General features: G+C 31.4%; 2 protein-coding genes across 2 annotated transcripts; one reads left to right on the top strand and one right to left on the bottom strand.

Annotated features, from left to right (window-relative positions):
• The first annotated feature begins 629 nt into the window (after positions 1-629).
• On the top strand, positions 630-1375 carry LOC123198173 (glycine-rich cell wall structural protein 2-like). Its single transcript, XM_044612819.1, has one exon. The coding sequence runs from the start codon at positions 755-757 to the stop codon at positions 1193-1195; it is 441 nt and encodes a 146-aa protein (XP_044468754.1). The 5' UTR covers positions 630-754; the 3' UTR covers positions 1196-1375.
• Positions 1376-17556: 16181 nt separating this feature from the next.
• On the bottom strand, positions 17557-19030 carry LOC123197637 (cyclin-U4-1-like). Its single transcript, XM_044611968.1, has 2 exons — positions 18572-19030; positions 17557-18001 (listed from the first exon to the last, which is right to left on the bottom strand). Exons 1-2 carry the CDS (start codon positions 18922-18924, stop codon positions 17758-17760), a joined length of 597 nt encoding a protein of 198 aa, XP_044467903.1. The 5' UTR covers positions 18925-19030; the 3' UTR covers positions 17557-17757.
• Between the last annotated feature and the right edge of the window lie 1609 nt (positions 19031-20639).

Genomic DNA, 20639 nt, shown 5'->3' with positions numbered 1-20639 from the left:
TGAGGATAAATATTCATATCTTATTAACGATATTTCATTAATAAATTTTTAATTTATTTGATATAATGATTGTAGGTCTAGTTATTAGACTCAAATTTTATCTATTTGGTTTAGTTAGTTCAATCCTAAAGAAACAATCCAACTCAAATAAAGTTCGAAGAGAATTAGATAAAACTTTTAATTGGAGTATAAATATCCTTGATGAAATGAAATAATAGATGTGTATAAGTTAATATTTATCATGGCAATATGAAACATAAGAAAATTTTTTATTTGATTTTCTCTAATAATTTTTTAAGATTAAACTCTTTAACTTACAGTGTAAATCTATTATTATATTTGAAATTTTATTTATTTAATGTGATTAGTTCAACTTCAAATGGATAGTCTACCTCAATTAAAGTTTACTCATACAAAAAAATATTTAAGACAATTTGAAGACAATCTTGGTATAATGGGGTGCTTTCATGAAAAGATAAGGACATCCATTATGAGTTAAAAAGATTGAATGAATGTTGATTAAGTGTGAGGCGGTGGTGCGTTTCGGGTGAGGTAATGCTTTAGCATTAGTGGGTAAATTTCTGAATCTCCGACATGTGCACCATTCAAAAGTAAATGTTATCACGAGTCATCCAAGTCTCTTTCAAGAAACCAAAAAACCACTATAAATCTCCACTTTCATGCACACAATTCTTCAAGTCTTAAGTGCAAACCATCATAAAACTCAACTTCCCACATCCACTACCATTACAACATGCCAACCAACACTGTCAAATTTTCCATTCTCCTTCTTTTCTTCTTCATCTTTGAAACCTCTTTAGCACATCCTCCTGAAACCTCCATGGGGACTAATGGCCCGATCGGCTCTTCCTCTGGTGCAACTGGTTCAGGCCACGGGCAGAATTGGGATTATAATTGGGGTTGGGGGTCTAGCCCAGGGAGCGGGTGGGGTTATGGCTCTGGCTCGGGAAGGTCACCCAATGGATTTGGAAGAGGTTCGGGCTTTGGGTATGGGTCTGGTTCGGGATCAGGCTCGGGCTACGGTTATGGGTCTGGAAGTGGTGGAGCTCATGGTGGTGGGTATGGGTCTGGAAGTGGGTCTGGCGCCGGCAGTGGTGGAGGAATCGGCGGTTCAGGTGGTGCCTGCACTGACCGCGAATCATTCAGCCGAAGGGGCAGGAACCACCATGGGTGATGAATTAATTTTGTGTGTTGTTTCGGAGTATATGATGAGGTATAAGATACGTGGTGTGTAAGCTTTATAAAGTTTGTTATATGCTCTTAATGATGACGTTATGTACTAATTTGCAGTTATTTTATATAGTTCATATATATGCTGCAATATAAATTAAGACTGTCTAATTTCCATTCTAAATTGAATTTTGACTTCAAAATCTCTTAAGAGACAATGATATGAACACAGGCAACTTAATTTATGAACTTGTCATGCTCAGTGAGTAGCATGTCTCCGTTTCCTGTTTGTGTCTTAAGACTGAATGCATTTTCTGGTAATAAAGAAAGGGCGTTAATATTGCTCAGAACAGTTGTGTTGAATTCTGTGGGCATCAGAAACAATCATATGTAAAACCCAGTTTATAGTTGTTAGAGATTGAGGAGGAGGCGGACTCAACAAGGGTCAAGGGGCTTTAATTGATCCCCATTTCCGAAAACATTTCAAATAGACCTCTTTAATTTTTGGTTGGCTTGCTTTGATTTTGAAAATTTTTCAAATGTAACTCTTTTTAAATTTGCTTATATCTTTGTTGATTATCTTATAATTTAATTTTATTCAATCTTAGCCCTTTCAATTTTATTTATAAGCCCGTCACTAAATTGAGACGGTGGAGATTTAAGGCAGAAAATTTATGACCTGAGTAAAGAAGCATAACCTGAGAACAGAAGTAATCACCTGAACCTGAAGCTCCCTTTTGGAAATTTGAGGTCATATATGTTTACGATTTCTATTTACTCTCACGGGAAGTAGTAAGATATGCGTTTCTTCAGCATTTTGTTTTAAGGATTTGTCTACAGAGGGAGAGAAAAGAAAGAGGAGGGAAAAAGTGTTCTCTCCCAATCTACCTTGAAGAATCAAAATTTAATAAGAACAATACATAATGGATTTATATATGATTTATTATCATATAATTAAATATTATTTTATTATTAATTAATAATTATTTAATTATATAATAACATATCATATATATATTAATTTATATACTCAAAAATAAATACGCATGATGACACAAATGAGTACATGCATAGTTATTATGTATGTAGGCATAATTATGTCACTAAATCACGCAAGGTTTCATTAAATGACTATTTTTACCATATTCAGCTCTCTATGGTCTATATACATCCTCAAAAACCCATCTTTCTTCTTTAGAAACAATATTGGGGCTTCCCAAGAAGAATGACTTGACCTAATGAACTCGTTGTCTAATATTTCTAGAGTTGTTTATTTAATTCTTGCAACTAGATTGTTTTCATTCGATATGGGGCTTTTGAAATCACCACTGTATATGGTTCTAACTCTATACTAAACTCAACTTTTTTTTCGAGTGCTAAACCAAGTAACTCATCCAAATATACATAAATAAATTCCCAAATGTGAATCCCTCAGGTATGCTCTAAAGGTATTATTGTCCTTCTTTTATGCTTAGAATTAAATTTGAGTTAAATTAGACCGAAATTGGAAATTAGATACTCAATTCGGCCTAACGTATGGTCGTGCCTATGAAAGGCACGCTCATACATTGCTTGTGTGATGTATGCTCGTACCCTCTGAGAGTTACAATTGTGCATTGGTTAAAATCGGGACACCCAATCTTGCTTGAAGAAGGAAAGTGTGTACATGTCGTTGCCTCTGCTAGTTAGACCTTAATTTCACTTGTATTCTCAACTCAAATAGAGACTGAGGTTGTTTGAGAGAGGAGTAACATATGATGACAACAGAGAGGAAGTCCAGCGACACTAGGGTTTTTGGCTACTTAGGAAAAAGAGGAGATCGGGGGCAATCTTCCTAACAAATCTAGGTAAGCAGGGTTGACTATCCTCCTGGATGATTGATATTTTGGTTGTATTCATAATATTTAATCCTCTGATCAATAGTTGAGTAGGATTAAGATGTTAGAGAACTTTGAATTATGATTGATTATGTGATAAGTTCTTGAATATATGAAGACTAGCCCAAGAATTAATAGATTGCTCATAATTTTTACTTTGTTGTAAGCTATACATATTCTGATTGTTGTGGTTGTTTAAAGATGAAAAATGCATTTGAAATCTGACCAAGAATGGTTGAAAAACGATTTCCAAGGGGTCATGTGCGAATATCGGTCGGAATCGTGCAATCTATCAAGGTTATATGCCTGTGCAATGAGAAATGTTTATGCATCATTATTTTGCCCTCTATATTTGGAAATAAATTATTGTTATTAGGTTCAAATCATAATTCAAACAAGATCAAACTGTATTTTTTGAGTTTAATTTAGTTTCAAAATTTTTTAAACCTTATATCTCACAATTTTCCCTCATCCAAAGTTTGAAAAATCAATATTTTCCTTCTAAGGTTTGCAAACCATCATTAGAGATAACCATCTTAGGCAGTGTTAGCTCTCCCTCTTGACATAACTCTCTCAGTCGATCATATCACAATCATCAGCAAAACTTATTTTCTCTTACAAAGATGAAATTGTCTTCGTCAGAGTGTCTTCGTATCAGACAAAATCAGACAAAGATGACCTCAAAGATCTTAGATGACTATATTGTCTTTGCTCGAGATGAAGACACTATTTTTGTCAAAGGAAATATATTTCGTCAATAGTTGGGATGTGATCAGTAAAAAGAGTTAAGTTAGGAGAGAGAGTCAACATGGTTGAAAAGGGCGAACTTAGCCTTCTTCAATGATGGTTTGAAACTTTAAGGGGAAAATGTTAATTTTTCAAATTTTGAGGTGAGGAGAATTGTGAAATTTTCAAACTGAGAGAGTTAAATGTAATAAAATTTTAGTTTTTAAAAATTTTTTGTTAAATAATTATTTTACCTTTAACTCTAACTAATATTTTAAATGGATGAATGAGATTTTAAGTTTTTCAAAACTCTACAGATGTGACTTTGAAAACTTACTTAAATTTGATAAGAAATAGTCTTTTGACTTTTTTTTTAATTTAGTTTTTAAAAAGTTGTTAAAACCTACCAAATCAAGAAAACCCTATTTCTAAGCGTCAAAATGAGAGATCATTTAGAATAGAACATAAAGTTACAATATTATGGAGAGTAAAATCCCCTATATAAATCTAATCATCAAAGACAACCTATAACAATTTACGAAGAAGACAAAACCCATCGGATAAAATAGGAAATAAAACCTAAATCAACCAACAAATCCAGAATTACTTTACCTAAATAAAATCCAGTTTTTTTCTATTCTCTTGAATAAAAATATCAGCCTTTCTTGAGTTTAGAATTCTCAAATTCACTCTTCTCCCAAAAGGTGCATTTAGGTTGCCCTTCTATTCTTTTTAACCAAAACATGAAAACTAATTTACCAAATTTTCCTCTTTCTTGCCAATACCGATCTACAAGGTACAAGCCATCGTAAATATAAACTTTGTCGAAAATCCTCCTACCACTCATGCCTATGTAAGTTAATGGCTTTGATAGTTTTAAGCTCCGAATCACCCTAACTGGTCTTCTGTCTTCCATGCTATTCTTTAGTGCAAGGTTTCCTCGTTCAAGCTTTTGATCTTCAAGTTGTTTCTTGTGATTAACAGTTGGGTTCTCACCCTGACCTGAATAGACTAAGTCATCAGAACAATTTTCATAATTGGAATAACGACCAGAAGCAACAACACTTGTTGCGATTACTTTCCCATGAGTTTTTGTATAATCTATGCCACTAAAAAACTGACTGTGAAGGCCAATAACGTTCATCTCAGCCACCCATTGAAACATGTCACCCACTTTAACTCCAGGGATAGGGCCTATTCTCTTACTTGTGTAAATCCATTTTGATTGCTCTTTTAGAGCCATTGCTGCCTGCATGAGAATCTTCGCTCCCGCATTTGCACCCTCCAGCATGAGATGATTGACCATGTCTTGAAATGATTGCAAAGCATTCTTCATCTTGTTACGAATGTTTAGGTCAATTTTATCAATCACTTGTTTTGGTTTAATGTCTACCATAGACCTTTCTTTTGTTAAAGGCAATTTCCTTTTGACACAACCCACTCTAACGTTTTTCTTCAAAGGATTGACACAAGTCATATCAAGCTTACTTTCTCTTGATTTAATTTCATGATAGATAGCTTGAAATGGTTCTCTTGATTTGATTTCCCGATCAATAGCTTGCGACGGTTCAATTTTTTCCATCAACATATCTCTTGATTTGATTTCATGGTCAACAACTTCTAATGGTTGAATCTCTTCCTTCAACATTCCATTTAGGCAATCATCAACTTTTTGTCTTTTAAAACCACTAGGAAAATCTCGTCTGAGAGAAAACCCTAGGATTCTAGGAGGAGGGTATTTTCTAGGTGCAAAATCCTTTTTAGCATTTTCCTTCAAAGGGTTGACACCAACTATTTTACTTCCACTTTCTTCTGATTTCATTGCATCATGAGCTACCGCCAAGTTTGAAAGGTTGGAAAGACCAGTAGTACATTCACTTTCTCCAAATTTCATTTCATCATAAGCTACCGCCAAATTCCTATTTGGAAGATTTGAGTCACCAATAATGTTTCTTTCACTTCCCCCTGATTCTATTTGATTGTTATCCACCATCAACTTTCCACAATGGCTGAATTTCTCATTTTTACAACCAACAGGAAAATCTCGTTTAAGAGAAAGTCCTTTCAAAATTCTAGGAGGAGGATATTTTCGAGGTGCAAAATCCACTCTAACATTTTCCTTCAAAGGATTTACACCAATCATGTTACATTCACTTCCTCCTGATTCTATTTGATTGTTATCGACCATCAATTTCCCACAATGGCTGAGTTTCTCATTTTTACAACCAACAGGAAAATCTCGTTTAAGAGAAAATCCTTTCAAGATTCTAGGAGGAGGGTATTTTCGAGGTGCAAAATCCACTCTAACATTTTCCTTCAAAGGATTTACACCAATCACATGACTTTCACTTCCTCCTGATTTCATTTTATCATTAACTACCATCAACTTTTCATTTGGTAGGTTGGAGGCACCACTTACATAACACTCATTTTCTCTTGATTTCATTTGATCATCAACTACCATAAACTTCCTGGAATCATTGAAATTCTGCTCTTGACAACCAATAAGAGGAAATCCTTTCAAGCTTCTTGGATGAGGGTACTTCTGACGTGCAAACTCCACCGTAGCTTTTTCCTTTGCGGGACAAATACCAATCTTCGTATTACATTCACTTTCTTGAGCTTGAGACACCATCAACTTTCCATTTTTTAGGTTAGAGATATAACCAAAAATATGTCTTTCACTCCCAACAGAAGAACCTTTCTTAACAAAGGACTCTTTCAAGTTTCTTGGTGGAGGGTATTTGAAAGAGTTTCTTAATGGAGGATATTTGGAAGTGTTTATTGGTGGAGAGTAGTCCCGACGAGGAAAGTTCATTGTAGTAATTCCCTTACTACCAGTTGAATTGTGTCCAGATTTTCTTTGTGATAATCTATCAGCTTGGCTATGTCCAGAATGAAACCATGATGGAGAGTCGTAACTACTACGATAATCTGTGAAAGTACTACTAAAATGATAAAAAAATCATGGGGAAAAAATACACTAGAGAAATTCTTCAATAAAGTAAAAATTTTCTTTCAAAAAAAAAAAAAAAAAAACTCATGGCAAACATATAAAGTTAAATTGTTTGTCATTATATAATAAATTCTATTGACTTTTTTGAAAGAATGGTAGTCAAATTACATATTATATTATATATTTATAATCAAATTTTTTGTATAGTGTATCATTTTATATTACAGGATATTTTTTAAAAAATAATAAAAAATTTCTTATTAATATATTATCATTTTAAAAATACCATAAACACTTTTAAAAATTTTAAATTTCTCATATACATCATTGTTACATCTTCGTTTTTTCTAAAAAAGTATATTAATCTGTATTGCTAATATATATTATATCGTATAATATATTTATTATATCATATTAATTTGATATACATTAAAATTCGTATAATTTTTTTACATATATTATATCATATGACAAAATATATATCAACATATATCATATATGATATGGTACTAATAACTAATTTTTTAGACTACAAGAAAATTTTATTTAAAGAAAGTTTTAAATATTATGATAGGTTAATACAATACAGTAATACTGCAAACTAAATTTTAATAATTATCATACTAAAATTGTACTGTTTTTTCCCTCTCAATCTAATTTATTATTTTATACTTAGTGACATTGGATACACAGTAATTAATGAAAAAAGAAATTGACATAAAACACAAGTCCTTATGAATGAAACGTAAACACTAAAATGAAAGAGTTCTTTATTAGATAAATATAGATACAACTATGCTCATAAGGACTAGAAAGCCATTAATATGATGAACAATATTATATGTATAAATAAATTATATAAATTTATTTATATAAATAGATGTAGTAACAATCATATCACCTAATCACAAATTACACATAATTTTATTTTTAATTTGGTTATGATGAGAATAAATTAAAGCTGATAACTTTCAACACGACCCATTAATCCAACACAACATGACAAGAAAAAAATCGTGTCAAGGTCGAGTTTTATTTACCTGAAATTTATTTTGGGCCAATATGATACGACTAGAAACTAAAACACGAAAGTAACCCAAACTAATTCAAATTGGCCAGAATGTTTAGAGAAATGTTAATTTAGTAGAATTTGTTAGAGATAAATTATAGAAATATTGAAAGATAATATCAACTGTAGATGAAATTTTTACAAAATGCATATAGTTGTATCTTTATATAGTTATAATTACTCATATTATTCTTGATTTTTAGTTAACTATTTTGTTTATGAGAGTGAAAACAATAAACAATTTTGGTTAATTTTTAGAGTTGAAAATATTGGATCAACTTGAACATTAAAGGGTTGGGTTAAAGTCGAAAATTTTTAATATATTTTTAATTCGGATCGACTTAGAGTTGAAAGTCTCTTATTTGAAACTCAAACTGATATAATACGAACACAACTTAATGACATGAACTTTCAGGTCTAGAATAAATAAATAAACAATAAACCAAATAAAAAAGCATACAACCCTAGAAACAAGAAGAACAAAGAAAAATCAAATTAAACAAACCCAAGTAGCATAAAAGAACTTACAGCCATCATCGCAGCCTTGGGCTGAGCTAAAGCTCGGCAAAGAATGTGGCATGTCCGACAGTTCTGGTTGTCTATTCATCTGTTGAAGCTGATTCTTAGTGAATTTCGCCATTGAATTCGAGCGTGTGAGAGTGAATGATTAAGAGGTAACTTTGTGGATTTAACCTAACCCCGTATAGAATGAGAATTTTAAAATTTATCCAAGGACATAATTAGAAATGTCAAAAATCATTCAATTTAATCATCCAATAATTCAACAACAAAAGATAATTCTGATAACTTTTCGATTATGGCTTAAAAATCTAAAAATGTGATTATAATCTACCATTAGATTATTTACATAACTATCATAAAGGTGTCATATATAATAGATTATTTAATCCAATAATCTAGATTAAATAAACTATACTCAATATATACTAGATATGTCTTTTATGATATACATATACAACTATGACAACATTTTGTTTTAAATAAGTTAAATCTCATTCTAATATGAGCTTTCAAATAGTTGTAATGAAACGATATTATTATTTATTATTAATAAACTCAAGTCATTTTCTTTCACAAGCGTTTGGTCTTTTTTAGTATAAAATCTTTTTTCTTATAACGAAGAACTTTATCTGAATCAAACCATCTTTTTGGGGTCAAATTAATTATACCGAACAAATAAAACATCAAGTTTAATGACTAGCTTTATAACCATTAAAATGAGTCAATTAAGAGTATGCTTTTGGTATACTTTCAAGGCATTTAAACCCAAATTCTCTATATTGGAATCACGCCCTTTTATCACCCAAACCATTTCTTGGGCCAATAAAATCTTAATAATAGATACAAACAAATTTTAAAAAAAAAAAATGCATGAGAAAGACAAGACAAAAGAATGAGAAAAAAAGAGAGCAACAAAGATAGAGGCAAAGTCAACATTTGGACGACATTGACGGCGTTACAACGAATTCATGGTAAAAGTGAGTGGTAAGGACTAGTCAATCATGGAAGAATAGTATAAAGTTTGGCCAAATACGAAAGAAAAAAATAATAGAAGAAGAGAAAGAGATTAAGAGAAGAAAGGAGGAAAAAGAGAAAAGAAAATAGGGAGTAGTTGAATAAAAGATGGGGAAAGCGTTTCGTAAAGCAATTGGTTAAAAGAAAAAAGGTTAAAATAGGGAAAAGTTGGTAGATGGTAGAAAAGTGAAATAAACGGAAAATTAAAATAAAAAAAGTAACGTTAGAATTGAGACATTTTCCTTACCCCTTAAGTTAGTTTTTATAGTTGAAAAGACACTTCGGTTTCAAATGGGAGAATGAGAAAAATTATTAAGGTTTTGAGTATCGTTGACAACCACTTTTGGGATAGTGAAATATCTATGATGCCTTGAATGACCAAAAAATGATAGGCCTCAAAGCCTATGGGTTTATAGACTTTTAGGTAAATTAATGGTCAAGTGACTATAGTTAGATCTAAACAAAGCTCGTTTGGTCTTAAAGAAGTCAACTCTATTTGGTTTAGTTCAACTCAAATTTGAATCAAGTGAATTCACGTTAAAATATTTAATTTATTTTTAAAACTAGGTTGAACTCGAGCTAGCAGACATTTGGCTTGTTTTGGCTTGAATTCACTGTTTAGAGCAACTCCAATTCATAGTTTGAATTAGTGATTTGAATTTGACTCGAATAAATGATTTTATATATTTGGGTAACATTTCGTTAATAAACGATGAACTCCAGCCATGAATCTGAACCATGAATTTGAATCACCAATTTAAATCATGAATTTAAGCTCAAACCAAACTATGAATTCAAACTATTGATTTAAGTTATAAATTCGAATTGAATTAGTTGAATCATTTTTTATTCAAGTTGAATTTAAGCCACCCTTATTTTTGACTTATCAAACTTAAATCGATCCATTTTTTATTTAAATTGAACTTAAACCTAGAGATGTTCAAGCTCAACCTAGTTTGTATCCATCTCTACAGGTGACACTATGGGCATTCAAGACTTTTAGACAAATGACAACGGCTTTCAAGACTTTTAGACAATCTCCTCTAATACTACAGGTCACTATGGGCTTTCTAGACTTTCAGATAAACTCTTTTAATAGCAATATGGGCTTTCTAGACAAAATGGGCTGGTCTAGTGGCACCATGCACTTTCTAAACTTGTGGACGTGACATAATGGGCTTCACAGACTTGATCTCTTCAGGCCTGGTGACGCAGTGGGCTTTCTAGACATTTAGGTGACACAATAGGCTATTTAATCCCTTTCCATTAAGAGATTGTGAGTTTCTGTTAAAAAAATATTATATATATTTATTTTGAAAAAATAAATAAAAATATATTTATATATTATCACATCATTTATGTATTATTTTATTTTTAATATAAAATTATTTAATCACATCACATGATGTCATATATAAATGTGTATTCAAAATGAATATACATAATTTTATTGTTCTTTTAGTTTAGATGTAACATTTAAAGCTTTACATAGAGAAAAACTAATGATTCATACCGTAGAGACTCAAGCTTTCTAGATTTACTTTCTCTTTTACAAGCTAAGAAGGGATATGAGTGGAGATGCATAATTAGAGATGATAAAGGATAATTGTGTGAGAAGAGATAGATAATTGAACCCCTAAAATTAGATCCTCCGTCTATCTCCTCTGATTTGTCACTGTTTTAAATTATTACAAATAAATATTAACATATAATAAATATTTTATTATTATTATATTTCTAACAACAATGTAGAGTGTAAAAAGAGAAAAATTTTACTAACAAAAATATTATATATACAAATAATAAAGGTTTATCTATGAGAATAGAGACAAAAATATTCAGTCTTTAGTCTTATTGCCATACCTATGTGTGCATGACATACCCTTGACTTTTAGATACTTAAGAGACAATGGTTTCTTTTCCCACGAGTGGTAAACTTAGGGTTTTAGTTTAGTTATTTCAATATTAGTTGTCTCAACTCACTTCGTTTACTATATGAACGATACACTTATAAAATTAAGAAGAAAGCAATATCTTCTTTGAATAAATCAGTGAAAATATCACAATATATAAAACAATTACAAGAAGAAAAAAAAAATGAACGAGAATTACCTCTTCACCAGGGCAGCATTTTCTGAAAGAGAGCTAAATCTGAGTGGTGATAAAGGCCAAACGCCGAAGACCCTGTGCCTTTTTTATAGGGATCTTAATTTTAAATTCCTAAACAAACACGATCTCATTCAAATACTTTTCGTATCAGGACCCGACGGAAGCTTTTATTCACTGCATTACCATCTACAGGAGCGTAAGGTTTGCGCCTTGATAAGCCAATCACTTCATGCCAAGTGTACCGACGCTGGATAAGTTCATATCGTAATGTATGATTATATGATTAGTTTATTTGAATTAATATAAAATAACAAATATAAAGCATTCCAATTTCACTTAATTTCCTCTTCTCAAATTGTGAGTAGATTGATATAATTTTCCCTTAAATGAAAATTACAAATCTTTGGTTAAAAAAATATTTTCTTTTATTAGATTTTTATTATATTTCCTTTTATTTACAGTTTCATTTAGGAATTTTTTTATTTTAAATAGGAGTCTTCTTGTTTATTTATGGTTTGATTTAGGAATTTGAATAGTTTATTATTTTAATTAAAAAAATTTTGTTCTATTAGAACTTTATATTCTAGTATTATTATGATTTTCTGAGTTCATTCTAATTCTTGTTAGGATTACACTGCTTGTTATTCAATGATAAAAATTACAAAATTTCTGTTTTAGTCATGTATAATTGTATCTAATAATTTTTCTGGCGGATTTAATGAAGTCTCTGGTGCATTCCAAAAATTTTGCTTGTGGATGCTTAGTTTGGACACGGATTCGACACAAGTTTATCCAATACTTGTGCATTAATAAATCTCTTGTAGATTAACATTTACATGAGTACCACCATCGTCTTTCCAAACCCAAGCTTCATTATCATTGAAAATGATATCACGACTAATAATCAGTATGTAAATGATAGGAGTAAAGAGTCTGTATCCTTTTGTCTCCTTGAACTATCATCAATGAAGATGCATTTGTTTTTTTTTTTTTTTTTTTTTGTATAGCTTCTTTCTTAATTCTGATGGAACAAAAGCATATGTAATAGAGTCGAAAATTTGAAAATAACTCACCTGGCCTTCTCCCACTCCAAGTTTGATATGGAGTTTGTCCTTTCACTGCTCATGTTGGTGAATGGTTAAGAACATGTACTATGGTTGACATTGCTTTTGCCCAAAATTTTTGTGGAAGGCCCTTGTCCATCAACAAAATTTTCCAACCTCAAAAATTATTCTGTTCTTCAGCTTAACAATGCCATTTTGTCATGGTGGTTAACTATTTGTAAGTTGTCTTTGTATGTTACAATTGCTACAAAACAACTTGAACTCATGGAATGCAAACTCACCCCATTATTAGTTTGCAAATTAATGATAGAAATCTCATATTGTTTCTCTACTAAAACCTTAAACTTCTTCCAAAACTTCAGATTTATCTTTCAAAAAATAAACCCATATCATCCTCGAGAAGTTATCAACAACGACAAAAAAATACTTCTGCTCAATGAAGATACTTGCATAGGCCTGCATGCAAATATCAATATGAACAACTATTAGAGGATTAGTGGCTCTCCAAGACTTGCCCACCGAAAACTTGTCACGATGATGTTTCCCAAAAATACAAGGTTCACGCCTGTAATTATTATTTTGCGTGCTTAAAAGGCCTAACACCATATTTTCTGTATGTAACAACTACAATCCACTAAAATTGAGATGACCAAACCTCTATGCCTTTACACTGAGTCATCACTAGAAAGCTTGAAAGCATCTAGGTTAACTTGAGAAAACGTGCTAGGAAACATTTCGTTTTCAACCATCTTTATTGAATACAACAATTATATATTCATTTTATCCTAAATCAAACATTTATCATTATCAAACACAATATAATAATCTTTCTTCAACAATTGATCATAGTTATCAGTATCCTATGATATACAATACGATACAATATAGATGCAAAATGATACGTATCATGAAGTATATCGTAATTAATACAATATAGTAGATATATCGTATAATACGATACATATTACTAATACGGATCGATACATTTTTAAAGAAAATGATGATATAATAATGATGTATATGAAAAATTTTAAATTTTTATAAGTGTTCATGATATTTTTCAAAATAGTTGTGTCTATTATATTTTTTATTAATATTTTATTATTTTATTTCTTAAAAGCTATATCATATCATATGATACAATATGATATTCGATACACGTACATAAAATTAGGTTTTCAATACATGATTTGACTACCATGCAATTGACCCACACTCAAGAGACTATGAGCTAATCCAGGCACATACCATGAGATTATGAATGAATTTCCCACCAATTTGCAACCCACAAAAACAATGCCCAAACCATGTACCAAAGTTGACCATTGTTACCCATAATTAATTGGGAATTCATAGATTTGTCTATCTCTATAAAATAATTTTTGTTTCCAGTCATGTGATTACCGTAATCACTATTTAGGTACCATACTACAGAGGACATATCAACATTAGCAGCCAAACATGCAATGAACAAATTATCTGGAGATTCACCTTTCTCTTCATGAAAATTAGCTTACTCTTTTGCCTCGCAATTCTTTGCAATATGCCATAGTTTTTGCACTTGTAACACTTAATAGCTTTCTTATCTTACTTATTTTTGTGCCAACAATCCATCTCCATGTGATCAGTTTTACCATAATGAGAACAAGTAGCTCTCTTTTGGCCTTTTGATATATCATGACCTCTACCACGATTTGAATGTCCACGTCCTTGTCTTCTATCCCCACCAAGTCCACCTCTTTCTAAACCTTTAGATTTCTTCTGCACATCAACCTTTGTTTGAAGGGTTTGTTCCACAATTGTCTCAGTTGTTCTCTTGAACTGTTCTTCATGAGATCCAAAGGAACCCATTAGTTCAACTAATGAGTAATCAGATATGTTTTTCGATTTCTCAATGACTATTAAGACGTGATCAAATTTAGGAGGAAGGCTTCTTACAACCTTCTCAACAATCTAATGTTCAAACAACTTTTCACCAAAAGATCGAATTTGATTCATAATAATTGAAATTTTAACTGAGAGATCTTGCATTGAATTAAAGGATTTCATCAATAAATTCTCAAAATCTCATTGTAGTGTTTGCAATTTTTGTTGGGCTTTAAGGTCTTTCTTTTGTGGAGAAACCCAAATTTATTTAATGAAAAAGTCCTATCCATTATATCCATAAATTAAGTCAAAATAAAAGTTGAATATATACTTATAAATAACACATTAAAGTTAGAATTTGATTCATAATAATTGAAATTTTAACTGAGAGATCTTGCATTGAATTAAAGGATTTCATCAATAAATTCTCAAAATCTCATTGTAGTGTTTGCAATTTTTGTTGGGCTTTAAGGTCTTTCTTTTGTGGAGAAACCTAAATTTATTTAATGAAAAAGTCCTATCCATTATATCCATAAATTAAGTCAAAATAAAAGTTGAATATATACTTATAAATAACACATTAAAGTTAGAATAAAGAGAAGAAGAGACAAAAAAGACTATTTTAGGTTTTCAATGCACTTTATGAGAGATTTTCTTGTTCTCTCAACTGTTGAATTGCTCTGATTGTTAGATTGCTAGTAAAAGACTCATTGTTCTTTATTCTGAACAGTGGAGATAACTATTTGATTTTCAAGTAATTAGTTATCTATGTTGAAACGTGACTAATTGTACTATGTAAGTTTGTTTAAACGTCTTTTTCTCTTTCGTCTATCATTAGATTGCTCTCAATTTTTTATAGTATTTTAGGCACATCAGTGTCATATTTCGGACGGTAGAGATTTGTTTTTTATACCTATAACATTAAATAGACTTTCAAGTTTGTAGTGATATTTATTATTTTTCTGCAACTGTGTTATTTATTTGCTTTGTTGCTTTGTTGCTTTGGAGAGTTGCCTTCTGATTTGTAAGCTAAAAATAGTGTATTATTTTTTATATAGTAGATTGGTTTATTTGGGCAAGACCCATGGTCTTATTCTTTATATTAAATAGGTTTTCACGTTAAATTGTAGTATTCTTTTCTATTATATTTACGTTGTTTGATGTGATAAATCATGTTTTGATTAATTGTTTGTTGTTATATAATTCAATCAAGTAGAGGAGAGTTTGATTTCAGTATTTCTAATTTAATTGTTTTCTTCCCAACAATTTCACCGTCACAACCTTACTTGAACCTTGATACAACTCTTGAAGCAAACCCATGCTTCCTTTGAAGTACCAGCCCCCAATTACTCTTGGAAACAGGACATCCTCCACCCCTTGCCGGATAATAACAGAGAATTTTTTGCTTCTCCTTCAATTCAATCTGCTGGGCTCCTGTCATTCTTTGCTCTGGATCTATGAGTTCGCCTAGACCATTCTCCACCAAATTCCACAAGTCTTAAAACTTGAACAAGGTTCTCATTCTCACATACCAAAACTGATAATTGGTACCATTGAACACTGAAATATTTTGCATATTGGAGGCATTATTGTTGTCTGCCATGGTCTCTCTTAGTGACCAATCTTAACACACTTCTTTCTGTTGTTTTTATTTGGTGGACTCTCAACTCTTAAGAAGAACCACTCAAAGGCACTTGTTTCTTTTCAACATGTTTCCGACACCAAATTTTGAATATGTAATCAGTATTTCACTCAAATTTTGTTGAAAACAAAAACTTGATTTTTATTTTATTGCAAGACAAATAGTAGCACCAGTCCCTTATACAGATTTGTGTACTTTACAAATAGGACTAAGAACATAAAAAATTTGACCACTTCCTAACAGACTAATCATCAACAACAAATAACCAAGAAATCTTCAAAAAACTAAAAACAACTAAGAACATTCTAACAACTACCGAACTTTGAACTATTCAACACAAACTTAGACTTACACCTCTCTACTTTTAAAAGAGGAAATTACAACTATAGGCGATGATGCAATTTTTCTCATTGTTAAAGAGTTTTAACAATGAGAAATAGACTTTTAACGATATTTTTTTTAGTAATAATTTAAGCCAACAATCCACGTGAACCATCGCTTTTTATGGCCATTAATGGTGACTCTGTATCTTTTTATTCTCTGGTGTGCTTAAAGCACTGAGGAAATTCGCTTAAATGGTTTTGTGCTGATAAAAGCCATGGAACCTCGAGGGAACAGAGGCCTGCATAACTCGCCATGCTAATACCGATGAGGGAAACAAATAAGAGACTGTCAACTATTTAATGTGTCCACTACTTAATATTAGCGGCATCAGAAATAGATCTGTCTCGTGGGAAAAACTTGGTAAGGACTATGTATTACTTGGTGTAATCACATATTTTAGTCTTATACTTCTAAATATATATTTATTTGTTGTTTTTCCATTGTAGATTATTGAGTTCTAGAATTCCCTTGGGTGGAAGAGAGATGATGTAATTCGAATTCCGATGATCATTTTACTTTGTGAAAAACTACCTCATGCTTTGAATCCAAAGTCATTGACCAGTACATCGTTACAACTTTCTAATTTTTCATTACAGTTTTCTATACATCGGTCTTTAGCCTAGTATTTATGTGTTTTCTTGCTTGTTTGCACAGATAAATTTGAAGCGCTAGATGAAAAACTCTTATTGTCATTCAGAAATTAGCCCATTAACAAATGATTTGAAATTTCATGAAATGCTTTTAGTTAAGTTTAGAAAATTTCCTTGAACTAGACTAGATTGGACCCTACACTTCCTTAATTTAGACTGCATTAAAGTTTGAACCCGATCTTTCAGATTGGTAGGATTTAGACTATGTTGTGAGATCTTTTTCCTCTCCAAAGGCCAACCTGAATCCAGCAAAATACAGTCTCAACATTACTTGCAAAAGTTTATCCTCTAGCTGTCTTTCTTTGTCATTTACTCCTAACAGGGACAAAAGCTGGCTTTCTTGTTTCCATGATTATGCCTCCTCAATTTTAAACATTTAACTTGTCCATTTTCCATGGTTGGCGCCAGCTTCACCACGTTCGCCAGACTGTAAAGACAGAATGTCCACCTGCACGGTGCTTCTCCACCACTTATTTCAATAAACAATTCAATTCAAAACTTCAGAATTGCTCATTAATGGGATTAATTTCAAACAGTTATATTTACAAAATTATGAGCAGTTCGTTTTGCATTAATAGAGGGTAAATTTAGCCTTTTCAAACCAGGTTCACAATCAAACTATGCCTATGAGCTTATAATATTTCAGTAGTTGACAAAATCACTTGTAGAAAATTCCCAGGAAAGAAACTAAACAGCGAGTTGTTTTTGATGGGCTGACTCGTCGTCAGTGAAAGAGCATTGGTGCTTTAGAGGTAAATGCAGAGGAGATTGCAAAAACATTTCTTGCTGAAGAAAGCAACAGTAGGTGTGGAATGCGGTGGGTGTCACGTTTAATTGGAACCCTAAACCAAACAAGAAGTCCACTTCAAGCATGTTCATTTCCGCTGTGCTTATTCCCCCAACTTTAGCATAAAATGCATTGTTGTAATAGCTGCAAAATGCCACAAAAAGATACCGTAAATCAACTCATTGAACATACCAAAAACACAGACAAAGGAGAAATTTACCCAAAGGAAAAATTACTGTATACTCTGCGTCTATTTTCCATCATAAAACTGTAAATACTTATTTTGAATATATAAATGAATAATAATTTTAAGTTAAAGATAAAATAATATTTAGTCCAACCACATGATGACATATATAAATTTGTGTCTATTTATGTAATGAAAGTGGAATTTGTAGTATTGTTGTATTTTTAGTTGTTGCCGACAAACAACACAGTGTTCTTGATTCTACGTCTTCAATCAACCACACTTAATTCATCAATCAAAACCCTTTTCCAGGAAAAAGAAAGAGAAGGGTATTTTGAAAAGGGTTTTTAAGTGTCTAACTACGAGCAAAATGAAAATTTCAATCAAGAAACTTAAACTTGAGAAAAACAGAGAGATTTTTAAACCACTTGTCAAATCTTTTATGTACAAAGAAAAGAAAAGAAAAGATCAAGAATTCAATGAAAGAAATAGAATTTAAAACAAAGAAGATGTTACCAAAAACTTACAAATCATCCATGAACTTGGCAGAGACCAAAACGCTGGTTATAAGCAACCTATGTACATTGAAAGAATTGATGGGCAAAGAGGGCTGTTTTTGCGCAAAACGATCGAGATAAACGTAGGCAACAACGAAGCAAGAGGGGCTACAATTGGCGTACTTAAAGATCCTCTGAAGATAGCTTTGAAGGGAAATGGTGGGGCGAGTGAGGCCATGGAAAACAGAGATCTTCTGGGGTTGAAGACGACAGCTATAATCATTAGCATCAGCAACATGTTGAAGAAGAGAAGATAGAATAGAGATGACGTGGGGCATTACAGAATCAGCTTGATCTTCAAGGATGGCTTGAAGCTCCGCCATTGACAGCTGGTTTTGGTTGAGTTGGGTATGTCCTGCAAGACACAGCAAAGCTGTTGTTGTTTGAGTTGCGTTTGCATAAATTATCAACAGTTGTGGCTGATATATTTATATTGGAGGATTAAGAATTGGTACTTTGGGGAAATTTGTTCGTTAATTTGTGGGGTTCAATTGACAGCAATGTTTTTTTTTTTACTTTAATTTGACAAATAGTTGAATTTTGTAATTTCAGTATTTTTATTTTTATTTTTTCATTTTTGCTGTAATCAAATCAAAGTAAAATGAAAAACAGTTGGCATATCAGATTTGGAGTTAATATTTTTAAAAGATAAGAATGTATAATATGTTTGTTGGATATGAATAGTTTGGGCTAGTGGGTGGGAGGTTGCTGAGCAATTATGAAAGATTTATGCTTATTAAAAGAGTGATTACCATATTCTAACTAAGCCCTAGTCTAAAAAAAATGTATAATATTTTTTATTAAATGACGATTTTACTTTTAATTTTAATTGAATTTCTTAACAAAATTTTATTCATAGTTATAAGTTTGAGTTTTTAAAAATTAAAAAGAGTTATTTTTAGATTTTACTATACCTTAAGTGAAAACAAGTCTTTTGCCCATCACCCAATCTTTAAATCTCAATAGCCTTACCATTGTGTCATCGTCATCTCCAATCATCACAACCTCCAACAGGAGCTCACCAATCAGGCCTCATTCTTCTCACACATGACTCTACTTGCTTCAATCCTCTCTAACTTTGGCTTCAATGAGCTAGCCACAATGACTCACTCTCTCTCCATAATCATTGATCCCACCGCTCCTCCACAAACACCTCAATCCTGCTTTTCTGAACTTATTCTGTAATCATGTATCCTTTCGCTTGTTCATAGCTATGACAACTCCCTCTTTCTCTCCAATATCATAAACCTCATTGGATTATTTCAAACAAAAGTGAGAACGATATTGTTGCCAAACTCTTTATTTCAATGTTAAGATCTATCGTCTAAACCTATTCTTCTTTATTTCAACATATCTTCTCTTATATTCTCAATTTATTCAAAGATAAAATTAGAAAATAATTAATTAATAAGATTATTTCGGTATTTTCATGTTTCCAAAAAATTAATAACACAATTCAAATTAATAAAGATAATATGGTCATTTTATTTCCTACGTCAATTTTCATTAATGGAGTTAAATTTTGGGTTGGGTGAGAAAATATTGATGGCTTTTAATTAATTGAGGTAATCATCATCCAAATGTTAGTTGTGAAAGGGTAATTAATTTTAACTTCTTAAGCAAGAAAATATGCCGAGAAATAAACCTTTTTTAAAGTATTGAAATTTCAAAATTCTCTCTATAATTTATTTTACAATTTTTTAACCTAGCAACTGAAAATTTATTTCATAAACATGCATGGAGTGAATGAACTTGAAAGCATTAATTGGAATATACAAATACAAAGCATTGAAAATATTTTCCATATAATCAAACACTATTTATTATGGAAAGCATATTTGACGATGTTTGTCGAAATATATTGAGTCTACAAGTGTGAAGATTGAAACCGATATTATACAAAATTAATTTACTTGTGTTAAAATCCAATCTCTTACACTTATGTACCACTTACTTAAATTATATTTATTAAATGTGAGATTTTAATATCTAACACCTTCCCTTAAGTGTAACTATTATAAGTCGTTAAATTTATCAT

Source organism: Mangifera indica, chromosome 15 (genome assembly GCF_011075055.1).
Source record: "Mangifera indica cultivar Alphonso chromosome 15, CATAS_Mindica_2.1, whole genome shotgun sequence".
Classification (NCBI taxonomy): Eukaryota; Viridiplantae; Streptophyta; class Magnoliopsida; order Sapindales; family Anacardiaceae; genus Mangifera; species Mangifera indica.
This window is presented reverse-complemented; position numbering and strand designations above follow the sequence as displayed.